Source organism: Prunus avium, chromosome 5 (assembly GCF_965620075.1).
Source record: "Prunus avium chromosome 5, drPruAviu1.hap1.1, whole genome shotgun sequence".
Taxonomy (NCBI): Eukaryota; Viridiplantae; Streptophyta; class Magnoliopsida; order Rosales; family Rosaceae; genus Prunus; species Prunus avium.
The window spans coordinates 16,787,224-16,802,956 of NC_142288.1; the positions used below are offsets into that span (position 1 = coordinate 16,787,224).

Below are 15,733 nucleotides of genomic sequence, written 5' to 3' on the forward strand. Positions count from 1 at the left end.
AACCTAAAATTAAGCATTAGGAACCCATTAAGCATAGAAGAACATTTTAAACAACCAAGTATGTATCTAATCCCTGTTGTCGAATGTCCATACATACTCTTCCTATTCATAGTTCAATTCGAATTAAAGCATGGTGTATACTCTTAATTCAAACCAAGATAGCTAACATGCAAGCCTAAATGGTGATCAATCATTCAAACTAGCATATTAACTTATAAGCATAATGAATAAGAACAAAAACCATAATTGAAACTTGGAAACTAATTCAACTTGAAAACTTAAGAAAAGAATTTACATAACAAAGAAAAATAAATTACAACTAAGAAAACATTAAGGAAACTAAGAGAACTTTGAGGAAGAAAGGAAGTGTTTGAGAACTTTGAGGAGGGAGAAGAAAGTGTTTGGGAACTTTAGAGAATTTTGGAAGAACATGTGTTTGAGAGCTTTGAGGATTTTGGAAGGGAATGTGTTTAAGACATGGGGAATTTGGAAGAGAGTGTTTGAGAACTTGGAGGATTTGGAGAAGAAAGTAGAGAGGTGTTTTGAGAGCTTTGTGGATTTTGGAAGAGAGTGTTTAGGAACTTTGAGAATTTGGAAGAGAGTGGTTGAGAACTTGGAGGATGTTTGTGAACTTGGAGAATTTGAGAACTTAGGGAAGGAAGAGAAATGTGTTTGTGAAGTGTTTGAGACATGGAGACTTTTGGAAGAGAAGGGAAGTAGAGAGATGTTTGAGAACTTTGAGGATTTTGGAAGAACATGTGTTTGAAAGCTTTAGAGAATTAGAAGAAGAGAAAGGAAAAGTGTTTGATATTTAGTACAAAGAAAATTTAATAGAATGATCTTATTACAACAATTGAGAACTACAAAGGGAAACTAAGAGAATTTGAGGGAGAGAAGGGAAGGGAGCTCTAGAGAAGTGTTTGAGAGCTCCCCCCCCTTGGGGTGTTATTACAAGCTTAGAGAACCTCACTATATATAGGCCTAAGGAAGCTGAAAATCTGAATTAAGTATGGCTAATGCATACAACACTTGTTTTATAAAATCTGAAATGGTTGATGCACTTGTATTAGAAAATCTGAAATGGGTGATGCACTTGTATTAGAAAATCTTGAATTGGTTGATGCACTTCACCACTAAATCCCACCAGCAGCCCTAGCTCATCTTCATGTCACCATGACCAAGCTTCCAACCAGAAATGATAGCTCATACCTAGCTCACCATGACCAAGCATCCAACCAGCACATGCTGAGGTCAGCATGACCAGCAACTTCAAGGGCTTACAACTTGGGCTTCTCTTAATAAAATTAGGACTTTAAGCACTCTAAATTGAAGTTCAGAATGTCTTCTTTCCAGCCATATGTTATTTGGGCCAATCCAAGGTCGGAGGAAGAAGTTAAGGCCGAAACAAATTGCTAACTCATTTTCCGCGCTGATAAGATCCATCCTGAGCATGGTTCTGTGTTTGCTAGGTAACGGACTCCAGATTTATCCAATGGGGCTGAATTTTGGATATGTTATAGTACACACCAATTGGAGCAACTTTCATGAAGAATGTGGCCTCATCCGAGCTATGTAGGTTGCTGAAACAAAGCTTGCAATATGACCTACGGAACTGGACTGGCAGGGGGCTGTAGCCATAATGAATTTGTCTTTAAGCTCTTCATCAATTCATCCAAATTAGGCCTTAACATGCTTGAATTGCATGAATTATGTTCTCCAAAGCCATCATTGTTACCTAAAGCTCAATTAACTGAAAGATAAACACAAAAAGGATTAAAAGCACAAGTTTAACTCAAAAACATAACCAAATCATAAGCTAGAAGGGTAAGAAATAATATACAATTATGAACCGATCACAGATCTCAGGGATGTTGTTTGTTGTGTTGAATCTGATGGGGCTGCTGTTTGGAAGGATTATCACTGTTTTTTAAATCATGATTTGTAATAACTATATAATTAAGCACAATAGGATTGTATTTCTTTGAGAATCATGTTCTGTAATAATTATTATTGCTTGCAGCTTCTTTCCTTTGTCTGTTTTTTCTTTACGTCTTTGGGTTGTATGATGTGGAACATATTAGGGAACTTGAGAATGAACATATTAGGGAACTTGAGAATGAACATATTCGGGGACATGGAGAAAATGATGTTTTCTTTTATGCCTAAACCGGCCGAACCAAACCGGACCAAACCGTATATGAATGGTTTGGTTTGGTTTGGTTTTCATTTTGATTTTAGCTCAAACCGAACCACACCGGACCGTGAAAGTTTAATTGGTTCAGCTGTGGTTTGAGGGTGAAACCGGACCAAACCGGACCGTGCCCACTCCTACTTGCGACTACAATTTATGTCACCTTTGGGCTCATGTGAAACATGGCTTTAGTTATTTAATTGAGATATTAGGAAAAACCAGACAAGGCCAAGGCTGTTAACCAATTTAAAACAATTTTCTTTTGAAACTCTAGCTACAAAGTAAAAAGCTCTATCTCTCAGTTTCAAATAATGGTCGGTAGAAGGAGGAGACGATAGCGGGTGTGGCTTGAAACAAAGGTAGGGATTAATGGTAGAGTCATGAATTTTTCAAAGGAAGGGCAATAAACTCCACACAAAAATTTAGACAATCAAATATCCTTAGAATTTAAACAATAATAATGTCATTCATAATTCATGGAAAAAAAAAACATTTACAAACAAACAAAACATCAAAGCCTCTTTGAGTTTGAGGCATTTAGTCGAACACATGGTGGGCATCAGCATAGGGGCAAATTTTGGCCTCTCCAAAGGATTTTTCAGCTAGAAGAGGTGCAACTCTACCTCCTTGCTCCTCTATCGCTATGCCACTAGCGAAGATAATTTGAATGTTACAGGTATGGAGTCGGGATGGGGCAAAACAACTTAATGAGATGGGGATGCGAATGACACACCCGGCCCATACTCACTCATTGTCATCCCTATTAAAATCATATCAAGAAATAATATCCTACTAGACTATTTATTCTAGAAATAAATTATCAAAGCAATAGACCATCACTTTCATAAATAAAAAAACTAGCTGCACTCTGGCCCCCCTTCTCCTTGCCAACAACTAACCACAAGGAAGCTAAGGGGGGAGGTGGCTACTGCCCCTCCTCCCCTCCGCCCATCTTCCCCTTCCTCTCCTCATCTCCCCATATTTTTCTCCCATCTTTTCCCTTCCTCTAATCCTTTCTTCTCCTCCCCTTCCCCTCCCTAGATAATCTAGATATGTTTGTCTATTTGTTTTGTTTGATTGTTTTTGTAGTGTTCTAGGTGGCTGGTGTTGTCTTTGTCTAGACGGCGGCGACAGTAGTGATGCTGGATTGTGTCTCTCCTCGGGAGAGTTGTGATACCTGGTGGCTGATATTTTGTCTCTGTTTCAACGGCGGCAGCAGTAGCAACGTTGGTGCTAGTTGTTGGGATGTGGTGCTCCTCTCTACTCTGCGCTGACCAAAGAATTATGCTTGGCCATAAGAGATTTTCTTTGCTCGGTTCTCAGTTGAAGTGGAGTGCTTTTCAAGGGTCCTTTTATTGTTATTTATGTGGTGACGTGATCGGTTCATAATTGTATATCATTTTGTACCCTTCTAGCTTATGATTTGGTTATGTTTTTTAGTTAAACTTGTGCTTTGAATCCTTTTTGTGTTTATCTTTCAGCTTTAGGTAACAATGATGGCTTTGGATAGGAAATGATGCAATCCATGCATGTTAAAGCCTGATTTGGATAAAGGGAAGAAGTGCTTAAAGACAAACTCATTTTGGCTACAGCCCCCTGCCAGTCCAGTTCCGTAGGTCATATTGCAAGCTTTGTTTCAGCAACCTACACAACTCGGATGAGGCAGCATTCTTCATGAAAGTTGTTCCAATGGGTGTATACTATAACATATCCAAATTTCAGCCCCATTGGATACATATGGAGTCTGTCACCTAGCAAACACAGAACCATGCTCAGGATGGATTTTTGTCAGCGAGCAAAACGAGTTAGCAATTTGTTTTGGCCTTAACTTCCTCCTCCGAGCTTGGATTGGGCCAATACTTGTGTGGTTGGATCATACACATTCTGAACTTCACAATGGACATCTTAAAGTCTTCATTTGATTCAGCCTAGCCCAATTCGTAAGCCCTTGAAGTTGCTGGTCATGCTGACATGAGGATGAGCTGGTTGGAAGCTTGGTCATGGTGAGCTAGGCATGAGCTATTGTAGCTGGTTCAAAGCTTGGTCATGGTGACATGAAGATGAGCTAGGGCTGCTGGTGGGATTTATTGGTGAAGTGCAGCAACCAATTCAAATTTTCTAATACAAGTGCATCAACCAATTCAAGATTTTATAATACAAGTGTTGTATGCATTAGCCATATTGAATTCAGATTTTCACTTCCCTTAGGCCTATAAATAGGGATGTTCTCTAAGCTTGTAAACACACCCCAAGGGGGGGAGCTCTCAAACACTTCTCTAGAGCTCCCTTCCCTTCTCTCCCTCAAATTCTCTTAGTTTCTCTTTCTAGTTTTCAATTGTTGTAATGAAATCTTTTGTGTTGAAATTTTCCTTAAGTTTTTCTTAGTTCCACTTTACTTTTCATTATGTAAATTCTTTTCTTTAGTCTCAAGTTTGATTAGTTTCCAAGTTTCAATTATGGTTCATGTTCTTATTCATTATGCTTATAAGTTAATATGCTAGTTTGAATGATTGATCACCATTAAGGCTTGCATGTTAGCTATCTTGGTTTGAATTAAGAGTATACACCATGCTTTAATTTGAATTGAACTATGAATAGGAAGAGTATGTATGGACATTCGACAACAGAGATTAGATACATGCTTGGTTGTTTAAATTGTTCTTCTATGCTTAATGGGTTCCTAATGCTTAATTTTAGGTTAGACAACAAATGATCAAATTAGGGAATTAGGAACACAAGGTTATGACCACACACCATGGCTTAATCATACTTTAGCTAGAATCAATCCATTAATCTAATTGAACTTGGGAACTTATTTGCTTGAGTTATTTCTTTTTTTCTTGTTGTATTTATTTCCTTTCTTTTTCATTTCTGTTTTGTGTAGGGAAAATGAATGGGATCATTCAATCACCAATCCTCGTGGGATCGACCTCGCACTTACATACGCTATACTACCAACGGTTCGTGCACTTGCGAGTATCACAAGTTGAGGATGCAACTGAATCCATTTTGGTGCAGCTGTATCTACGCAACATGACGCTGGATTGTGTCTCTCCTCGGGAGAGTTGTGATACCTGGTGGCTAATGGTTTGTCTCTGTTTTAATGGCGGCGACAGCAGCAGCAACGCTGGTGGTAGTTTGTTGGGATGTGGTGCTCTTCTCTACTCTGTGCCGACCAAAGAACTATGCTTGGTCATAGGAGGTTTTCTTTGTTCGATTCTGAGTTGAAGTAGAGTGCTTCTCAAGGGTCCTTTTACTGTTGTTTATGTGTTCCTCCTACGTGTTCTCTCCTTGTTTCTGCAATGGTATGTCTTGCAGTTTGTGTGGGTGTCAAAGGACTATGATTTTGCTCATAGAATGCTTCTTTTGACAATTGGGATGTTATGTGGTCCTCTTATGCCGGTCTACTGTGTTGGACTATAGTTGTGATTCTCGTCGGAGGTCTATGTGTTAGTTTTTGTTTTTTATTTGTTCTTTTATTGTAATGGCCCAAAGTGACTTGAATCGAACTCTCTTGTTAGTCCATGACATGTATGGTACTCTTTCCTCCCTTAAGATTTGTCCCATGAGGTTATCCTAGGAAGGTTTTAACAAGGCCACTATATCATGTTGTTCTTTGTACGTCTTTGGTTCTATAAATGAAGGATTATTTATGTACTTGCCCCCTGTGCTTTCAAAGTTGTCTCAGATTACCACATATGCTTTGAAACGTCTCAAAATACCACCTACACTTTTAAAAATTGTCTCACATTACCGATTCTGTCAGTATTAAGAGACGTTCTATTACGTGGTGTGGGCCCCACTTCTTTTCAATCGCTTAACAATGGAGAGTAAGGGTTATTCAGAAAATGGGGTATTTGGGTGAGAAGGGGAAATTAGAAGAAGAAGGCTAGGTACTCAATTCCATGATTGTCTTCTCGAATCCCACAAAAATGGTGCTCACCAGCTGCCAAAGACACATACTGGGTTCATTTGGATGACCAGCTAACAAATCAGTATCACCCCAACATTTCAACTCACCAAAATCTGAAATCCCACAAAGTGAGGCCCTCCCTGAAGCTAAAGCTATGAAATTATCTACTGGACCTAAAACCCCTAGATTAGAAGAATTGGGTCCCTAGCAAATAAGCCCTCCATCTCTAACCCCACCACAGCCAAATCCTTCACCAGAAACAACCTTTTTGAACACAAGATTGCTAATAGACTGGTCAGAAAACAGAGTGCTCTGTTTGGAACTCAAACTTTTGTTCCAAGTTTCAAAAATTTCCCAACAATCCACTGTACCAAACTCATGATCAGAGTAATATGACCCTTTAATGGCACATACATGGTTCTTCCCAGTAGCAATATGAGAATAAGCAGTGGTCTCGAATATGGGTGTAACGAGATCTATACCTAGGGCAATGGAGCTCCAACAATATGCCAGCAACGTGTTCACTAAAATGCCACAAAGAAAGCCTTTACCGCCCGAGAGGGCAGCTATTGCTAGAATGTTGCTAAGAAAGGCCGAAGCCGAGGAAGAACCCAAAGATGGAGTCGATGAAGAGTTGTTCTTTCCCCAGCAAACCACGTCCTGCTTGCCACTAGCGTCTATGGCACAAAAACCCTAGCCTTCTTCTCCCAATATCCCCTTCTCATCCAAATACCCCCTTTTCTGAAACTGAATAGCCCTTGCTCTCCATTGTTAAGCGATTGAAAAGAAGTAGGGCCCACACCACGTAACGGAACGTCTCTTAATGCTGAGGAAATAGGTAAAGTGAGATAGTTTTTAAAAGTATAGGTGGCATTTTGAGACGTTTCAAAGCACATGGGATAATCTGAGACAACTTTGAAAGCACAGGGGCATGTACATAAATTAGCCATAAATGAATTCTCTTTCTAAAAAAAAAAAATTAAATATAAATCTCGCCAAAAACCAATTATACTTGAAAGTTACTTAGGTAATTAATTGGTGCATAAATGAGATTCTCTATCTTTAAGCACTTTCCCACGAACCTTCAGCCGCTTTATTTTCTTTAAGTTTTTCAACTTGACCTATATCACAAATTGTTTTGGGAGTCCTATATCACATTCTTCCTTTATTTCATAATGTATATACATAAAGACAAGGTAATTAATTTTATATATTAGTTACATGCCCAAACAGAGTCTAAGAAGGTTTTCAAAGTCTTCAACATCTATTTTCACCATTTTGCAAGCCATCTATGTTATAGAAAGAGTACTTTCTCGACCAAAAAAAATTTGCAAACCATTGCTAAACATTTGCAATTTTTTTCTATTAAGTTCAAAAGGACTGCTTGTACTTCGAAGAGCCAAAAACACTCCTTCAGTTCTATACGTGGCTTCGCCCCGTTTATATGTTAGCATTAAATGATAAACCTTACTATATAAATATCACTAAAGTATAATTTTTCCCAAAAATTTGTAGGACATTTTTTTCATTTGTAGCATAACCAACATCACCGGTGAAATTTCACCTATATATATATAATGTTCAGCATAAAATGGAGTTTCGGGCCATCCGATTACGGTCGTCCGGCAAGTTGATCAGATGGTCTCGTCGACACAATGGACATTCCTCATGGGATGTCCTACAAATTTATTCTCAGGAGATCCTGCAAGAGAACAATGCTCTTATATGGTACTTTCCAACACTACTCACTTGTTCTATTTCTTATTTCTTTTATTTTCTTCCCCGAGTAGATTATAAATTGCCGTAAGCATATGGCCATCAGTAATGAATGAAAATATATATAGGGCCCAATTCATTTTATTTCACTAATCCAAACCGTTTATGTTTTAGATAATCATTTAAAGATCATCTCTACAAAAAATGATTTGAATCCGAAATCGTTTGACCACTCAATTGTGTTATTGAAAGTTTAGTACTCTCTTGAAGCACCATGTTCATTGATTTTGTATGACACAATTGGGTGTCGAAATGGTTTCTGATTTGTCTAATTTTTTGCAAAGATGATTTATGAATGTAGACTTAAAACATAGATGGTTTAAATCATTGAAAAAAAATTTGTAGAGTACCCTAAAAGGCGTCCCTCAAATAAAATGATTTGAGGGATCCCTCAATAGAAGGGGACTTATATATATATATATATATATATATATATATATATATATATATATATATATATATATATATATTTATTATTATTTTTTAAAAGTGGGAGAAGCATCTTCACAAAATTCAAAGAATTATAAAGATGCATGGAAATAATAAGATTAAGAATAACCAAATTCAAAAATGCTATTCTTATTCATAGGAAATAAAGCCAACATAATTCACAATAATTAAGGTCATGCTTAACTATTGGGAGATCCATATTCTTTGCAAATCTCAGTTGTCTAATTATTTGCATTATTAAAGTCTCATTGATTCTACATGTCCTACTTCTTCACATTAGCCGCATCTAATGATATTCTACTTTACTAAATTACGGGAGGGGGATTCAAACCCGGGAGCAGAGTTGGGAGCACATCTGCTCTAACCAACTTAGCTAAGCCATGTCTACCATTTTAATTAGATTTTAGGAAAGTTTCTTGTCCCTATACACCAGTTCAAGTAAATAAAGCACAAAAAATCAATACAGCAGAGATTGTCTTGTCTTGTTTTCAATATGTATGGAGAAACATTGGCCAGGCCAGACCATAAATACTATTCTTTGAAGAAAAATTGTGTGATTTACAAGAACTAAGTACAGAAGAATTTAAGAATATTTTCCCTTCAAAACCCAAATGTGATATAAATGGAGGCATATATTAGCTGACATAAGTACAATTCTGTTCATATTGAATTAGTCATCACAAATCACTCATTCTTGACAGAATATCTTTCTGCAAAATTCCCCTTACTGATGAAAATTATAAAACAGAATATTATCATGCGTAAGAGAATGTCTTAGCAACTTGAGGCATAAAGTGTAAACAAATGGGTATTATTAGTTGCAGAAAATAATCAAACTCCCACTTAAAAGACAGATATATCAAATACGCGACCACTTCCCCTGAAGAAGAATATGAATTCATCTTGTGTGATTAGTGAATGTGCATAATATAATTAAGGAATCTTATCCTCTGTAATAATTGAGCAGCAAAGTAAAGATGTTTTATGCAAATCTATGACATATATATTATATGTATATGTATATGCATATAACTGTTTTGGAGTACTAATTCCTATGTTGACATCTGGACACTGTGTGTTTTGTATTACCATTCCTTGCTTTACTTTTTGTTTATAATGGCGTCTGCACAATAATAATGTGTGGACATCCGGATGAGAGAATAACTGATTTAAATATATATGAATATAACTGTTTTGGAGTACTAATTCCTATGCTAAATGATAATACATATGCTTTAACTAGAAGACTTTCCCGAGCTAAATGACAAGCTAAGTTACGTTCACTGCGCAGAGAAGAGTATATTGATTCCAACTCATTGAAATATTAGAATAATGTCAAGCCAACACGTGACAATATAGACAATCCTTAAGGCGCACTTCATTGTCCATCCCGTTGTGATTAACGAATCTTCATCACACACATGTCATATCAGAATCGTTTATTTTTTTAAATCATCATCTAAAGGTCATCTCTGAGAAAAATCAATCAAATTGAAAGTTGTTTAGCAATTCATATTTATTGAACAAATCAACGATTTTAGTTGATATATATGAATGATTAAACAATTTCCAATATGATCGATTTTTGCATAAATGACTTTTAAATAGTGATTTAGAAAATAAACAGTTTCAATTATAACATGTTCGTAATGAAAATTCGACATAGGTTATGGTCCTTGCAGTATATGCCAGCAACTAAAAGAAAAGTGGTAGCGTAGGAAGATAATCACTTGAAATATGAAAATTTTCCATGAAAAATGGAGATAATCAGCAGCATAGGTAGCATCAAATCGCGAATACGTTACAAAATAACGAGTCAATATATTGTTCAAAATACTCTGTATTCTAGAAAACCATTTAGAGACAGCTTATGATTTTTTATTTTTTTTTCGGTGTGTGGGTAAAGGACCCTTGTTTTCAGCAATATTGTATAAAGCATTTATCTCCACTCCCTCTTTTTTGAAAAAAAAAAATGAAAAACCTGCCCAATTTTTATTCATCTTTCCGTTTTATGTGGATCAAGTTAACCCAATATGGAAAATGCTAGGGAGACCAACTTTCGATACCAACTTGTGTACCAACTCTTTAATAGAGCGTGAGACCTATTGTATTGGTAGGCTCCATCTCTATTAGAGAGTTGGTACACAAGTTGGTATCTAAAGTTGGTCTCCCTAGCATAACCCTTAAAATATTTGAGTTCTAGGAAGTTGAAACACACTTGCCACTACACCAGTCCAAACAATCTTTTTTTTTTTTTTTGTTGGTGCTACTCTGTCCAAACAAGTTGCACCTACACAAAAATTGGATGATTTTGGTCATGTTGGTGAGCCCACTTTCATCTGTCAAATCTCCACCGTCTATTCTGCCTCCCCCTTCCTTTATATAATAACCCCCCACCCCTTTCATTGTTTGTCTAAGTTCTTTCTCTTATTTGGCAATCTGGCACTCTCACCACCTTCCTCTGTCTCACCATCCTCTCCACTCCATTTCAAACTTCTCTAGCTCTTCAAGAAAACCCAATGGCTTGCTTAGAGGTCTACAAGGAGGTGAGAAAATGTTTCAAATTACAATGCCCTTCTCTCTCTCTCTCCTCTCTCTCCCCCTCTCTCTACCCTCCTTGAGCTCCAATTTGCTCAGTTTTTTCTTTTCTTATATGTTAAATTCTCCAAGGAACCATCATCTTGTGCACCATGTACATGACTTCCTTTCTTTCTTTTCTGTTTTTTTTTATTTCTCCTCAAGAAATATTGGACAACATGCATTCTTTGAGCATATAAAGATTGCTGCTATAGTTATTTAAGAAATATTTTTTCCATTTTTCTCAACAACTTTCAGGGCAAGTTCAAAGAAGATGAAGATGCGTGCACTCTGGATGGTACAGTTGATATGCATGGCCAGCCTGCAATCAGAGCAAAATCTGGAAGATGGGTTGCTGGGATCATCATTCTTGGTAAGCTCCACAAGAAAACAGAACACACACAAAATTTCTTAGTTTATTGGGTTTCTTTGATAGTTTGTGTTAATCTTGAATTCCTTGAAGCTCATGCACACTTTTCTTTTCATTTTTTCTTTGGTGATCATTGAATTGGTCATTTTCAAAAACAAAAATTTGGTCACTTCCCAAGGTCCTCTGATGTTGGGGCTTAGTTTAATGTCCCTGTTGCTTTATAGCTTGGTTCTCACTCAGGAACATTCAAGTCCATCCAAACAAACTAGAAAACAGAGTTTATCTGAAATGAAAACTTGTTTATGGATAAGCAGTTGGAAGAAGACTTTTTTTTTTTTTTTTTGGGGTATGGGGGGTTGGGGATGTATATGATCTGTCAAATACAAGTCATAATAAGTGGAAGGGGGAAAAGACAAGATAAGTGAAAGGGAGTGGTAACATTTGGCACTGAAAACCAAACCAAGTGTTGCAGAGAGTTCGTTTGTTGCATGCTGGGTTTTAAGCCAGCTCATCATCACCATGTTTTTAGAGAATGAAAAATAGACATCATAGCTTGAAGAGAGAGAGAGAGAGAGAAGCCTTAAAGGCTTGAGTTACTACTTTAGTTTCAACTAAACGACATGACAAGAGACTTGAGAAAAGGGAGTGAAGGTGAGGAAAGCATGCATTCAGAGTAATGCGTGCCGGACACGTAATCAGTCCCTTGATCTTCCGTGACGTGGGTTTCTGCCACGTGTTTTTCTTCAATATTTAGGCTAAACAAATTTTATGGAAGCACTTGGCCCCCCCACCACCCCCAAATTTAATGTCTTCATTCATTTATTTGTAACCGCAAAAACTAGTCTTTTTTTTAAGATTAGTATTGCTGGGTTTATGAAAATGTCCTACTTTCCAATATAATTTTGAAAAATTAGGCAATTAAATAATTTAAAGCATGACTGTAAAATCAAATAACTTTGTCACACCCTAAAGCTTTTCTTCTTTTTTGCCTTTTTATTAAAAGACAAAAAAGGAGCATACCATACAAAACAGCCACAATCACCGCACAAGTTTGAGTCAATTTCGGTGTTAAAAAGACAAAAAGTAATAAGAATTTCATAGAATTTTATTAAAATATTGCATATTTAATTTAAAAATAAAATTGAAAGCATCTGCATGGATGGCCCTTGTCGCAAGGTGACCATTTTTTTTAAAATTTTCCAAAAGGAACCTTTCTTTCTACCAAGACTATTTCATAGTGAAATGGTTTACACGCCACAATTCCATTAATTTTACTGTGGCAGAGCAACCTAATTATATGTGCATGCTTTTATCACATTTTCTTGTGGTGCTTGTCAACTTGCTAAATATATAGCCTGAGTGCACATGCATGATGATTGATGCTTATTAATTTCTGGCCGGTGATCTGGTATGGAGGAGTCTGATTTCAGTTAGCTATGATTGAAACAGACGATGGATGGGCTTTGATGAACTCTAGCCATATGTGGGCTTTGATTTTGTTTTCAAAGAAGTTTTGGGAACTTCTCTTTTCCATTCTTAATTAATGCTTAGGACTTTTCTTGGAAGCAACTCTGAAAACGATTTCTCTGATCACCCCGAAAGCTGCCTAAAATTGATGCATATGAAACTTCATTACCCTTGGGATGTTTTGGTTTTTGAATCTTAGCAAGATTTATTATGTACAACATTTACTTGCTTGAAACTCCATTCTGACACTTGTCTTATTGGATCGTTCGATGAAAAACCAGTGAACCAAGGTCTGGCTACCCTAGCATTCTTCGGAGTCGGAGTGAACCTGGTCTTATACCTAACAAGGGTGTTGCAACAAGACAATGCGACTGCTGCTAACAACGTGAGCAAATGGACTGGAACGGTCTACATCTTCTCCCTTGTTGGTGCTTTCCTCAGTGATTCGTATTGGGGGCGATTCAAAACCTGTGCTATCTTTCAACTAATCTTTGTCACAGTAAGTATGATTAGCTTGATTTTTTTTAATCTTATATGCTCTTGAAATTGGAGCGAGTATGAGTTAGTATTGTTTTCAATGCATTGTTTATGAGACTTGTGTTGTGTGCATTTGACAACAGGGTCTGATATCATTGTCACTATCATCCCAACTCTTCTTGCTGAAGCCACAAGGTTGTGGGAGCCAAGAAGATCCATGTGGAACACACTCAAAGTTACATGTTTGGTTATTCTACCTCTCCATCTACCTCATTGCCCTAGGAAATGGAGGGTACCAACCAAACATTGCAACATTTGGAGCTGATCAGTTTGATGAAGAGGACAACAAGGAGGGGCATTCAAAGGTGGCCTTTTTTAGCTACTTCTACCTGGCTATGAACCTTGGTTCCCTTTTCTCCAACACCATATTGGGATACTTTGAGGATGAAGGAGTTTGGGCCATTGGGTTCTGGGCATCCACTGCATCTGCATTTGCAGCTTTGGTCTTGTTTCTTGGTGGGACTGCTAGGTACAGGCATTTCAAGCCAAATGGCAACCCGCTTTCGAGGTTTTGCCAAGTCTTAGTTGCTGCGATGAAGAAATGCAGGGCGAAGATGCCACAAGGTGGAGACGACTTGTATGATGAGGTTAAAAAAGAGTCTTCCAATAGCAACCGAAAGATCCTCTACACCCATGGATTCAAGTAAGAGTGTAGCTTAAATTCATAACTCTGTCTATGTTCTTAAAAGTTGGCTAAACTTTTATGGATTTAGTTGGTATGCACTATGGCTTTTCGATTTGAGACAATTATCTTCCATAGGCTCAATTAAGCAATCCTGCTGAATTTGGGCATCTTGAACTACAAATAGATTTTCCCATTTTAAGCTCTGATGATAAATGCTATTGCCAACCCAACCAACTGATAGGAAACCAAAGCCTGACGGGCTTAGTTACAGTCAGTTTCTATGACTATTGAAATACAGAGCTAACTCATTTTCATCTGCATAAACTGCAGGTTCTTGGACAGGGCTGCATATATCTCATCAAGAGATTTAGATCACCAGAAGCAGGGCATTCGCAGCCCATGGCGTCTCTGCCCGATCTCACAAGTGGAAGAAGTTAAATGCATTTTAAGATTACTCCCAATTTGGCTCTGCACCATTCTCTACTCGGTGGTTTTTACACAAATGGCTTCTCTCTTTGTAGAGCAGGGAGCTGCCATGAAAACTACTGTTTCAAACTTTAAAATCCCACCAGCTAGCATGTCTAGCTTCGACATCCTCAGCGTTGCAGTTTTCATTTTCTTTTACCGACGTATTCTTGACCCAGTTGTAGCTAGAATAAGGAAATCAGATGCTAAAGGGCTTACTGAGCTCCAACGAATGGGCATTGGCCTTGTTATTGCAGTCTTAGCAATGCTTTCAGCAGGAATTGTGGAGTGCTATAGGCTTAAGTATGCCGATAAAGAATGTCCACATTGTGAAGGGTCGAGCTCCTTAAGCATCTTCTGGCAAATACCTCAGTATGCATGCATAGGAGCTTCTGAAGTGTTCATGTATGTGGGTCAACTGGAGTTCTTCAATGCACAAACACCAGACGGGCTGAAGAGCTTTGGGAGCGCCTTGTGCATGACATCAATCTCACTGGGTAACTACTTTAGCAGCTTTCTCGTGAGTGTGGTCATGAAGATCTCAACGGCAGATGACATGCCCGGATGGATCCCCGGAAACCTCAACAAGGGTCACCTAGATAGGTTTTACTTCCTCTTAGCTGTCCTGACATCGATAGATTTGATTGTCTACATTGCAAGCGCCAAGTGGTACAAGAGTATCAAGTTGGAGGGAAGATTTGAAGCAACTGATGATGAGCAAGGAAACTTCAAAGTCTGATGTATAAAACTAAGCAGACATGTTAAGTCCTATGCTAGCAACTTATATTAAATAAGAAGAATGAGGTTGGCAACAACGTCAGCAGGAGTAAAAGAAACGCTTTTCTCACCACTCCTAGCCCCGTTTCTCTCCGTATCTCAGCAGCACCAACACTGTACTTTTTCTACCCAGGAAGTGTGTTTAAAGAGGCGGGTAACTTTTGGTTTAGGTCTCACATCTTTCCTCATTCTCATTTGTTTGTTTTATTGCTAGCCATAGAATTAACATGTGCTGGTAGAGAAATCTATTGTAATATGATTGGGCACTCTGTGAAGCTATAGCACATAACTATGTAAGAGAACTAATCTCTCTCTCCAACCTTGATGAAAGCACCTCCTCTCAGACTTAGTTTGCATGTTTCTTCAACAGACATAACCTACCAAAACCTAATTTGGCTTCACATATATGAAACACATTTATGGATGAGCCATGTTAGTAAAGGATTGACTAGAAAAAAGGGTAACTGAGAAAAAGGCATCTTCCTATGATCTGTCTAAGTTTTCCAGAAGACGATTTTCCTAAGCAACAAAGAAAAATGTCAGAGTAACCAAAGATTATGATAAGTTTTTATCTGAGAAGGATGA

At 37.7% G+C, this 15,733-nt stretch overlaps 1 protein-coding gene across 1 annotated transcript; it reads left to right on the plus strand.

Moving 5' to 3' along the window:
• Positions 1–10,718: 10,718 nt before the first annotated feature.
• On the plus strand, positions 10,719–15,497 carry NRT1.5 (nitrate transporter 1.5). The gene is made up of 5 exons (XM_021945457.2): positions 10,719–10,876; positions 11,166–11,280; positions 13,026–13,243; positions 13,365–13,924; positions 14,237–15,497. The coding sequence occupies exons 1-5, from the start codon at positions 10,850–10,852 to the stop codon at positions 15,108–15,110; spliced, it is 1,794 nt and encodes a 597-aa protein (XP_021801149.1). The 5' UTR covers positions 10,719–10,849; the 3' UTR covers positions 15,111–15,497.
• The last annotated feature ends 236 nt before the right edge of the window (positions 15,498–15,733 follow it).